General features: G+C 41.1%; 1 protein-coding gene across 1 annotated transcript; it reads right to left on the bottom strand.

The window, feature by feature from the left end:
- Nucleotides 1-544: 544 nt before the first annotated feature.
- On the bottom strand, nt 545-3,791 carry LOC134392372 (interleukin-8-like). The gene is made up of 4 exons (XM_063116655.1): nt 3,663-3,791; nt 2,701-2,836; nt 1,398-1,481; nt 545-656 (listed from the first exon to the last, which is right to left on the bottom strand). The coding sequence occupies exons 1-4, from the start codon at nt 3,727-3,729 to the stop codon at nt 626-628; spliced, it is 318 nt and encodes a 105-aa protein (XP_062972725.1). The 5' UTR covers nt 3,730-3,791; the 3' UTR covers nt 545-625.
- Nucleotides 3,792-12,098: the final 8,307 nt, after the last annotated feature.

Here is a 12,098-nt window from a genome sequence, read left to right as displayed (position 1 = left end):
GCACAGTATATAACACTGAACTCTCCCCTCAACCTGACAACAACCATATGAGGTAGGTTAGGCTGGCAGATCGTGACTAGCCCAAGGTCATTTAATGCGTTCCATGGCTAAATGGGGATTTGAACCTGGTCTCCTGAAGCGAGGCTGGTATTCTAACCAGCAGACTCACTATAGGTGAGTGATTCACAGTACTCTTGATGCAACTGTATTTGTTGGCACATGCCCCAGGGGAGCAGGACCTGTTGCCAATTTGCTTTACTATTATTAGCAGGCTTGGTATAAAAACAGCTGCACTGTCATTTCAATTGCATTTAGCAATGCGTTCTGCTTTTCAAATCTCCTTCATTTCCCTTCTTATTTTTGTGCTTCTAGTGTATGGTATTTCTTTTATACATACGTTAAATATCTTTATAAAGGCTTCCTATCACAGCAGTTATAAAAATAAATACATGAATAAGATAAAATATATAGACAGATTCCTGGTTATAAATATTATCATATATATATATATATATATATATATATATATATATATATTCCTGGTTCTTCTTTTAAGAAGTAGGCTTGATTGAAATGGCTCAGTTTCATTCAGCAAAGCAAAATGGTAGAGATTCCGAAGTTTTCCTTATAGCTGTGATCCAGTATTGGCTTCAGGCCTAGAATAAAGAAAAAGCAAGCAGAGGTTACATACCAGTCAGTGGAATGGCCCAGAATGATATTGATTGAAATAAATTATAAGGTTTCGCAAACCCTCAGTATCATTAAAGGTCTGATTCAATTTACAGAGAGAAACCCTGAGATATGGAGCCATGTTCGCTAGTGTTGACTGCTAGTCACTGTTCCGGCATGCCCAGTTTCAAAAATATCAAGTCTAATTCTTTAGCCAATTGTACCATGGTGACTTCTCTATGGCTAATTCGGTGAAATGTTTCCTGTGTATACTTGTTTTGGCAGCAGATAGAACATTGTGATTCCCAAGATTTAAAAACTTTTGTCTGGGGCAGAGGCAAGAGTGTTGGATTTCGGGCCTGACTAAAGTGGGAAGAGAAAAGGAGGCTCAGGCCATAGCTAGACCTAAGGTTTATCCCAGACTCATCCCGAGTTCCTCCCTGCCTGAGCGTTGGATGCCCTGTGTGGCACTTAGATGAACAGATTTGACCCCAGGACAATCCTGGGATAAACCTTAGGTCTAGCTACGGCCCCAGTCTCACAGGGCACAATCCACCAGGAAGTTCTCTTGCACAAGCCTTATTAAAAAGGAGATTCAAGCTGCAATCTGATGCATGCTTTCCTGAGAGTAAGCCCCATTGAACTCAATGGGACTTACTTCTGAGCAAATATACAAAAGATTGCACTGGGTTAGGTTTTTTTAAAATTGGAAGAGAACGACAACTCACCTATTCAACATGGCATTGATGATCACCTTCACCCATTTTGCTGAGGGTTCCAAGCATATTTGTTTGCCGTTGTGAAGAGTTGCACTGCAATCAAAGAAAACCAGGAAGGTCAGACATCTACTTTGCAGAATGTTGCTACATCATGATGTCTAGCTATTTGGTTATAAGTAGTTGGTGGAGAAATCATCAACAATAAGCAACCTCTAAAGGTGAAGGGGGAAAGCTCAAAATGTAGAATCCATGAGGGAAATCTCCTATAGAAGCCCCAGTTTGAAATACATAGAGAGCTCATAGAAGTGTCCTATTCATTTCAGTGGGGATTGAGCAGCAGAATAACCGAAGTAGATTATGTTGTTGTTGTTGTTGTTATTATTATTATTATTATTATTATTATTATTATTATTATTATTATTATTATTATATACCGCCCCATAGCCAATGCTCCCTGGGCTGTTTAAAAAAGTTAAAAACAATTATTTGTGCCCTAAGGGCTTCATCCCACTTAGCCGGTTCCCTCGAATTATCCCCATAGTGTAAAGCTGTTGTCGTTGTTGTTGTTCGCTAAATCACACCCTGGGCGGCGGCACTCCTAAGATCCTTTGCATGCCATTTTACATACATGTAATTGTTAATTAAAAGTCTTATGTTTACATGTATGTAAAATTGTAATTTTTGGAATGGTGAAATGCATTGTGATTAGTCTATATTGTAAAATTGGTGCCAAAGATTATGTCTATGTATATATGACATCAAATTGGTGTGTTTGAATGATGAATAGTGTATATTGTAAAATTGGCGCAAAGACTGAGTTTATGCATATATGCAATGCTGCAGTTATTGGAATGTTGATATATAATTGTTATTATGATATATAATTGTTATTACAGAGGTCATATAAAGGGTTAAATAATTATTAATAATTAATAAGTATAATTATTATTAAAAATTAATAATTACAATTATTAATTATAATGATTAATTATTGTTCTTTATTGTGGTTGGAGGGTGGATACCCTAGCTTTGTAATTAATTTGTACTTTAAACATATCAAATCATCCTCCTGCGCCCCAGTGGCCGCTTGGAGAAAAACAAAAGTTTCACTCCCAAAGAAGTAGCAAAATAGGTTGGTTCTTTTATATATGAAGCACAATTAAAGCAGGATACATGAGAGTACTTCACAATAGAAGCAGATTATAAACTGGGAAACTTCGGAGTCCTTTGCACGCAATTCACAGTGATTGCACAGTATAACCCTGGTGTGATGAAGCTCTAAATCGGTCAGAGATATTAAAAGAGCTCTTACATGACTTCAACATTCTTGCAGTGCGGCCCACTTTCGGTCAACTTGACTTCCTTGATGTTTCGGGTTGGGATACGTCTGGATTCAGTGCCCCTGCAGTGGCATCGGAGTTCACTCCCTATCCGGGCCAGCGAGATGCCTATAAAGGAGCAGAAGAATAGAAATGATTTAAACAGGGTAACTCTCCCCATGAAACATCTTCAATTTTAAAATCTGGTTAGAAACTGTTTTCCAAAAGCATCACTTTAAAATGGTCTCTTCCTTTTGGCCTGATTCAGTGTTGTTAAAAGAGGCCAGTGCCTCCTCGTCTTTAAGGACTTGGAGTCATTAGAATCAGCTATTCCTGTCAATGCTCTCTTATCCACTGCAAATCTCTGTCTGAGGGAGGTTAATTGTAATTAGTAGACTAACCTAGACTGATCAACATAATTTTGATTTTGAACAAACAAGAAGAATTAAGATAAACAAGAATTGTCTTGCTGCATCAGGCTAACGGTCAATCTAGCCAAAAATTCTGTTTCCAACATTGGCCAGACAGTTCACCGCATGAAGGCGATGACCATTACCTATTGACTGTTCCCAACATCCAGTACCCAGAGGTATACTGCTTCAGAACCTGGAGGTTCCATTTAGCTATCATTTCTAATAGTTGTTGATAATCCTTATCCTCCACAAATGTATTTAATCAACTAAAGAAGCAAAACCACAACAACCCTAAAATGAAGACATGAAATATGAAAAACATTTCTGTACATTTTCCACAAGAGGTCAGCAGCTCTGTTTATATAGCATTCAATAGCTAGAAAACTGTGCATTATATAAGCAGCGATTTCCCCTCTCTATAAATGTGGTGTTCGAAGCTACGGTCTTCAGCACAATCCTGTAGGAATCTTCAATAAAGTTCTACAGAAACGTCTTCAGGATAGAAATACAAATGCTAGTTTGGAGCAAGAGAGTTCACTTACCTTCTGTAAGAGTCGCAGAGGCGACGAAAAGAGCCAGAATTGCAGCAAGAATCTTGATGTTGTTCATGGCGAGGCAGAGAATGTCTTTCTTGGCTGTGGTCCTGAAAGGCAGGATGCTTGTTTGCCTGAGAAGGTTTGTATTTGACTGAGCTCTAGGGCAAACCCTCTCTCTTAAATACTCTCCTGCCTGTCACTTGCCCTGAAGGACCATGTCACAGGAAATTCCCAGATCAGGCAAGACGCTATCACCTAATGAGTCATTAGGAAATCTTGTGGTAAAATTGCGCTGTGGGCCCTCCAGGCATAACATGGCAAATCGACACCTAATTTGTGAATTGTTTCTAAATATTTTGTCTTCATCATCAATTGAATATAATTTCTGCTGCATTTTCAAAGGGGATTCTGCTGCCTTATCTCCTATAGATCGCTGAAATCCCTCTGAGCATAGGAAGCACCCTCCCCTCCCCCACTCACCATGGATGCCTCCAGGATCAACTGAACCTACAACTGTAGTATTTCAAAGCAAAATGCTACAAGATTTATCTGGAAAAAAATAGAGAAATGTTCATACTGGCCCTTAGAAATATTTCTTCCACCAGTATTAAAGAAACAGACAAAGGAAGAGAGATAGTTATACAAAATAGAGAGGATCATGAGGGTCTGGAAACAGAGAGGGTCTGGAAACTAAGCCCTATGAAGAGAGACTGAAAGAACTGGGCATGTTTAGCCAGGAGAAGAGAAGATTGAGGGGAGACATGATAGCACTCTTCAAATGCTTAAAAGGTTGTCACACAGAGGAGGGCCAGGATCTCTTCTCGATCCTCCCAGAGTGCAGGACACGGAATAACGGGCTCAAGTTACAGGAAGCCAGATTCCAGCTGGACATCAGGAAAAACTTCCTGACTGTTAGAGCAGTATGACAATGGAACCAGTGACCTAGGGAGGTTGTGGGCTCTCCCACACTAGAGGCCTTCAAGAGGCAGCTGGACAACCATCTGTCAGGGATGCTTTAATGTGCATTCCTGCATTGAGCAGGGGGTTGGACTCGATGGCGTTTTAGGCCCCTTCCAACTCTGCTATTCTATGATTCTATGAGGCATTTTCTTGTACTTTATGTAATACTCTTTGTCTAGCAGACCCTACCAAAATGATTAGCACAAGTACCCTTCTGGATGTGAGCATAGGAGCGCTCTTTTCTATATATTTCTTACAATTCACAGAGAAACATGTCTGCCTCCAGGTTGTCCCAGAAACTTTATCCTAATATGTAGGTTTGTTTATTAAAACCTGTGTTCCAGATATAGCCTCATACAGAAGCGGCACCATGTTTCATTATCTCATAAAAAGGCGATGGTGATACGTTGATAACCATGGGTGCGAAGTTCCTATATTAGCCTTGCACAAAATGCTGCCCTCCAGATGTTGTGAACCAACTCCCATCAGCACCAGCCACCATAGCCAATGGTCAGGAACCTCTGGAGTTGTTGTCCAAATTATCTGGAGGGCACCCGGTTGAGGAACGCTGCTTTATAGGCTAGCATTCCACAGGGTCAAGCACGATCAATCATAGAACACGTGCTTGAGAAATGGACTATAGGAGTTTGACGTGTTTGAGAAATGGACTATAGGAGTTTGACGTGTTTGAGAAATGGACTATAGGAGTTTGACCCACACATTTTATAATGGCTTTATGAAAAAAATGATTATATATTTAACAACCAGCTGGCAGAATAAAGGGGGTAGCTATGGCTTCAGAGCTGGCTAATTTTATGTGGGGGATTTCAAATCTATAATGTATTTGGTGATATAAATTCTTGGTTCTCCAAGTTAATCATTTGTAGGAGATATATAGATGATATTTATTTTATTTGAGAGACTGAGTTTCAAGCATTTTTACATGGCTGAATGCCCAGGATGTACAAATACAATCTAAGGGCCATGGTGACAGGAAAAATATTAATTTTCTGTATATTAGAATTACAAAAGGCTGAACAAATTTACATACATTGGTGTACAAAAAAACACACAGATAAAAATGTATGTTTATTTTGACAGTTCCCATCCGAAACATGTGAGACACAACCTGCATATGGACAATTTTTAAAACTAAGACAAAATTATTTCTCCATATATAATTTTGAATGAGAAGCTGGCTTTCTGCAAAAACAATTACATGACAGAGGATACCATCAGCTGGTCACAAATAAGGCTAAAAGATGGGATTATGATAAGGAGAAGATCTTTTAACAGCCTAAAATGCAAAATGAAATAATAGCATAGTCTGCAGTTTGACCTATGACATTGTAACTAACAAATCACTCAATAACATTCATAAATGCTGACATCTGGTCAAAGATACTCTTGGGCCACAGCTAGACCTAAGGTTTATCCCTGGATCGTCCAGGGGTCAGACCTGTTCATCTAGGTGACACACAGGGGATCCAGTGCTCAGGCAGGGGCGAACCCGGGATGATCCCAGGATAAACCTTAGGTCTCGCTGTGGCCTTGGTTAAAATCAGTGGAGGCTGGTGGATCCTATGTCAGTGGGGCTGTGAATCTGCTCTAAATTTCAGTCAAAACTAGTCAGAATTCTAAAGGTGCTATCCAAGATGATGATCCCTATCCCCAAAATAGCTTCAGTACCTTGGGTAGGTCCTTTATTGTTCTGATTGGTTCTGACTGAAACCCACAATGGATTTACAGCCCCACTGACATTGAACTCACCAGCCTCCATTGGTTAAAATAGTAGGCCTCTAATTAGTTGAATACATCTCAAGGATTGGCTAGTTCATAGCGACTCCAGTCTCAAATCCACTGAAGTTAATGTGGCCTACTCTCTGGGGAGCCAGGAGTTCAGGGTCACCTTTCTGAAATGTGTTGGGCTCAAATAAAATTAGTCAGTCTGAGATTTCTTCTTCTTCCTGTTTTCTGTTACATAATGTGCCTTCCTTTCCTGTATATATATATATATATATATATATATATATCCTAAAATGAGTCATTACGAAGTCTTGTAATGTGTCTTCCAATTATGATGTGAGCTCTGTGGGGAGTAAAATTAAATTCAGTATCTCTTAATTCATGAATTGATTCTAAATATTTTGATGCTTTTTCAATGGATTTGTGTGTGTTTGTGTGTGTGTGTGTGTTTTAATTAATTGTGCACTACAGGGAGGTCTCTGAAACTGGGAAAAGAAAAAGGACACCATTCTCTTTTCCATCATTCTAGAATCCTTTCAAGAAAAGCAGACTAAATATCCATATATTTATCCACTTGCAAGGTTCGCCTACATAAGACCCGTTCAAATGTTAATAGCATTCAAATAGTGTTAAGTCCTCAGCCCATTGCGTTATGGGAGGTGAGGTTTATCTTGCCAATGTGATAATATAAGTCTTTTAGCACTGAAAATCCATTTGCACTGACCATGTGTTAACTTCTAAGAAGCTGGTAGGTAGTTTAGGCGGACATGGACATCGTTCCATATTATAGATTGTTTCAGTACAAAGTTTATCCTTATTATGACCTCCTTCCAAAAGGGGGTGACTACTAGAAACCTTTTGACCGTGTCCTAGGGTGACCATATGGAAAGGAGGGCAGGGCTCCTTTATCTTTAACACCTGTATAGAAAAAGGAATTTCAGTAGGTGTCATTTGTATGCATGCAGCAGCATCTGGTGAAATTCCCTCTTCATCACAACAGTTAAAGCCGCAGGAGCCCTGCCCTCTTTTGTATCTGATCAAGCATCTTGAGAGAGTGTAGGAGCTGATTCAGAGTCTGATGAGGAAGAAGGTGAAGCAGGAAGGGGATTTACTAAGGCTTTAGGAGATGGAGCAGGGAGACAGGAGGAGAGAAGAATCTGTCCAATTAATCAGTTAAACAAAAGACTCTCCATCCGTGGGAATACAAGATCTTACGGGAGGGAGGAGTTGAGAGTGACAGAAGCCAGAATCAGAGGTCAGGTCTAAAGGGAGGAGCAACTTCTGGAAGTTAGGTGGTCTACAAAGTTGGCCCCACAAAAGAAGTCCCTAAGAAATGAGACTCCCTGATGCCAGGACTAGAAAGCCACTCAAGTTTTGTATTGCAGCCTGGCACAAAATTGTAGCTTTCATAGCACTAGGACATCCACCAAAAAGATCTTCCAGTAGTCTATGTAATATTGTACAAAGCTAGTTGAAAATCTTAGCTCTAAGCAGCTGAAGGCTAAAAAAGTCTGTGACCTAAAGCACTGTTGATCTGACTAGTTTGCATAATAAAGGCTATTTATGAAAAGGATATATGTTTTCATTGATTGCAAACACACAGGGTGGTTTAACACTCAACATAAGGAAGGGTCAGCTAAGCTCGTGAAGAAGGAGGCAGTCTTTCAAGAACCCAAGTGCAAATCCATTGGCTTCATAGATAGTAATCAGCACTTTGAATTGGTCCCAGAAATAGACTGGCAGTCAAGTGATACAGAAAATAAATAAGTAAATAACGTGGGACGTGAAAAGACAAGTATGAAACACAGCTGCTAGAATACTACCTGGGACTGCCAGTCCCAGGTAGTATTCTAGCAGCTGTGTTTCATACTTGTCTTCTCATGTCCCATCCAGGAACAGGATATTGAAAATATAGCGTGCCCTTCTTCCTGGCCAGGGCATACCTTGGAGGATGCATCTCTTTCCAGCCACTGAGCTGGAATTTCAAAAGATGATACAAGTAGGAAGAGGACATAGAGCTGGAAAGTGAAAACATCTCTCTCTCTCTCTCTCTCTCTCCCCTCCACTAGCCAAAAGCAGTTTCAAGGCCATGTGTGAGGGCTTTCTCTGTGGTGGCACCCCGACTGTGGAATGCCCTCCCCTTGGAGGCCCAATTGGTGCCAACATTGATTTCATTTCGACGCCAAGTAAAAACATGGCTTTTTCACAAAGCCTTTGATGGTAAAACTCACTGGCACATTGTTTTAACTGTATCTATTGCTTTTAAATTATATATTGTTTTAACTTGGATAATGGTTTCATTTGTTTTTAACTGTGTATATTTATTGTTTTATACTGTATGTTTTTATCTGTATGCCACCCTGAAATCTTAGTGATATAGGGTGGGATATAAATATTTTAAATAAATAAAATAAATATAGAAGACTTGACATACTTGTCTACACCAGCCTTCCCCAGTATGGTTCTCTGCAGATATTTTGAACTACAATTCCAATTGTTCAAGCTGACTGAGGTTAATGGGAGTGGTAGTCTAAAACATCTCGAGGGCAGCAGGTTAGGGAAGGCTGAATCTAGACTGACTTGTAGCAATTCCTCTAGGGGATCAGACAGATTTTTTTCCCCAGCAGTTCCTGGAAATGACCATAAAAATTGTTTCAACACTCTAAAAATAAACTCACATACACTGGATGAGGGTCTATGCTGATCCCATGAAAGAGAATATAATTTTTAATACAATATACATTTTGATGCAACGCTCATACATGTCTTGCTTGCTTTGTTAGCAGGAATCACACAGCAACATTTATAAAGGTACTTTCGGGACATATTGATTCTATAGGTGCCCAGTCTCTTTCGGATAGGGTGACCAAATGAAAAGGAGGACAGAGCTCCTGTCTCTTTAACAGTTGTATTGAAAACGGAATTTCATCAGATGTCATTTCTATGCATTTGTATCCCTCTTTATCACAACAGTTAAAGCTCCCAGAGTGCAGGACACGGAATAACTCAAGTTAAAGGAAGCCAGATTCCAGCTGGACATCAGGAAAAACTTCCTGACTGTTAGAGCAGTACAACAATGGAATCAGTTACCTAGGAGGTTGTGGGCTCTCCCACGCTAGAGGCCTTCAAGAGTATGTAATCTGTCAGGGATGCTTTAGGGTGGATTCCTGCATTGAGCAGGGGGTTGGACTCGATGGCCTCGTAGGCCCCTTCCAACTCTGCTATTCTATGATTCTATGATCACAACAGTTAAAGCTGCAGAAGACTTGCCCTCTTTTATATCTAGTCACACTAGTCACATGCAGCATCCTTTCCTCCTTTTCATATGGTCACCCTACTTTTGGATAGGGTGACCATGTGACGAAGAGGACAAGGCTCCTGTATCTTTAACAGTTGTATTGAAAAGGGAATTTCAGCAGGTGTCATTTGTATATATGGAGAACCTGGTGAAATTCCCTCTTCATCACAACAGTTAAAGCTGCAGGTGCCCTTCCCTCTTTTAAAATGGTCACTCTAGTATAGTTCCTGCAGCTTTAACCGTGGTGATGAAGAGGGAATTTCACCAGGTTCTCCATATATACAAATGACACCTGCTGAAATTCCCTTTTCTATGCAACTGTTAAAGATACAGGAGCCCTGTCCTCCTTTTCATCTGGTCACCCTACTTTTGGAAAGCTGGAGGAATCAATTTTCAGGATAAGATTACAAGCTTTAATCCATTTTGTTGATGCAGGGCAAGATAACAGCACCGAAAACCAAAGGAGAGGATGACACACCCAAGATTAAAATTTAGGAGTGCCTGGTATGGAGGCTGCACAGGTTGACACACCCGTCTACGCAGACTGCTCTCTTCGCTTACTCTGTGGGAAATCCTGCCATCACGGTTTCTCCTAAAGTGCCCTGGAGGGCAATGAGCATGCTCAGTCCTTGTTAGGCTGTTTCATTTTATTCCTCCCTCCCATTTTTTTTAAATTTTTAATTTTATAAAGTACTATATTTCTGCCTACCTTGAGAGTTGCTCAAGCGGGGACCCACAACAAAACGTTGCAACATTATCCCCAGCCTGTGTAAGGAGTGCTTCTCTTCAGAGCACCAGTCTAGAATTGAGGCCTTGTAGGAGCGTTGTTTGGGGTCTGCAGGGGCCTGTCTTGAAGGCCTCGGGGCTGCACCCCAAGGCCCCCGGCCCCCGATTTTGGCGCTGCTTCCCAGGATCTGCATGGGAAGGAACGCCAATTCGGAGTTGCTGCTGCCGCCGCTGGCACAAATAAAAAGAAAGGAGGAACAGGACAGCCGGAGCAAGCTCCGACAGAGAAGAGCTGGCTGCCCCGTTCCTCTCCTCCCACCCACACACCACGCCGTTTCTTTAAAATGTGTAGAGCCCGGAGCTCCCTGTCCTCCCCCTTCCACCCCCCCCCTTTACTCGATTTTTTCTTTAAAAGGCTCCGCAGAGGCACGGAGCCTGGCTCCAAGCTGGAAAAGTGAGGGAAAATACCCGACTTTTTTAGCGTGGAGCTTTGGGGCTTTGCCCCTGGATCCCTTCGGAGTGGCGGCTGCATCATGTAGATCACCTGCCGCCACTCCGAAGCTACCCCGTGGTAAAGCACCTGTGTAGATGAGCCCCAGGAGGACAGTGGTGGTGGTGGTACTGCTGTGTGTGTGTTGGGAATAGCAGCTTTTTTCTTTTCCATTCTCCTAAAATCTTCCCCCACTGTCTTATTACCATTGAATCGGGTTTGGAACTGGCTGTCAGCCTCAAACCTGAGCATTTTATCGCTATGTAGCTTTACGTTGCTGTATAAAGCAATATATTTCCTCCTTCCTGAAGCATTCCCATATAATTTGGGGAGGGGTATTTTTTTTTTTATGATAAGCATTCGCTTTACCCTGATCTCAGTCTCTAGTATATAGGGGCTTAAGTAGGCCAGTTCCATTCCTCTCTCTCTCTCTCTCTCTCTCTCTCTCTCTCTCTCTCTCTCTCTCTCTCTCTCTCGCACACACACACACACCTGCCTCTGAAGCCACTGACAGGAGCCTTTGTCAAACTGTTTTGGTTTTCCCCCTCCCTTTTTCTTTTAATTTACAGATTAATATTTTTCTGCAGACCTGGGGAGGTCCCATAAATATGCAGAAATGGCTGTCTTGAAGTGTGGGTGGCCGCATTTCATGGCAAAGCTCATAGACCACCAACTTTGGCATTAGAAGGAGAGATGATGCTGATGATAGCTCATATTAAGTTATACACCAGCCTTTCTGAACCTGGTGACCTTCAGATATGTTCTTCTACAACCACCTCTGGGGATAATGGGAGTTTATTCCCAATATATCTGGAGAGCACCAGACTGGAGCAGGCTGATATATACATATTGCAAAACAGACTACAAAGTTCTCAGCCAAGGCCCACACCCAATTTCATTCTCTGTAGGTTGAGGACTTTTCAGCCATAGTCACACATTTGGCATGCATGCTATATAACAGTGCATATGAGCCATAATTACCCATAGACATGTATCACCCCAAGCAATTCATTTTTAAACATATTTTGTATCCAATCTCCAGTTTGTATCAAAATGTCAACTTCAAGTGGTTTTTAACCTTAACCCTAATGTCTTTTTAATGTGTTTGTCAAACTGATTGACTGTTAAGCTATTTTGAGGCTCCTTGAGTGCTAAACAGAAGTGTGGAACTTTAAAATACAAAGACAGCAACAACAACTTCATACTGGTTAGATGATTCAGG

This window comes from Elgaria multicarinata, chromosome 1, assembly GCF_023053635.1.
Source record: "Elgaria multicarinata webbii isolate HBS135686 ecotype San Diego chromosome 1, rElgMul1.1.pri, whole genome shotgun sequence".
Classification (NCBI taxonomy): Eukaryota; Metazoa; Chordata; class Lepidosauria; order Squamata; family Anguidae; genus Elgaria; species Elgaria multicarinata.
Note: the sequence above shows the minus strand (reverse complement) of the source record. Positions and strands in the feature narration are given on the sequence as shown.

Excerpts from the sequence above, each read along its gene's own strand:
- LOC134392372 (XM_063116655.1), bottom strand. The coding sequence starts at position 3,729 with ATGAACAACATCAAGATTCTTGCTGCAATTCTGGCTCTTTTCGTCGCC. Across the intron at positions 2,837-3,662 it reads CTCTGCGACTCTTACAGAAG|GCATCTCGCTGGCCCGGATA; the intron begins GTAAGTGAACTC and ends GCTCCTTTATAG. Across the intron at positions 1,482-2,700 it reads TGCAAGAATGTTGAAGTCAT|TGCAACTCTTCACAACGGCA; the intron begins GTAAGAGCTCTT and ends CTTTGATTGCAG.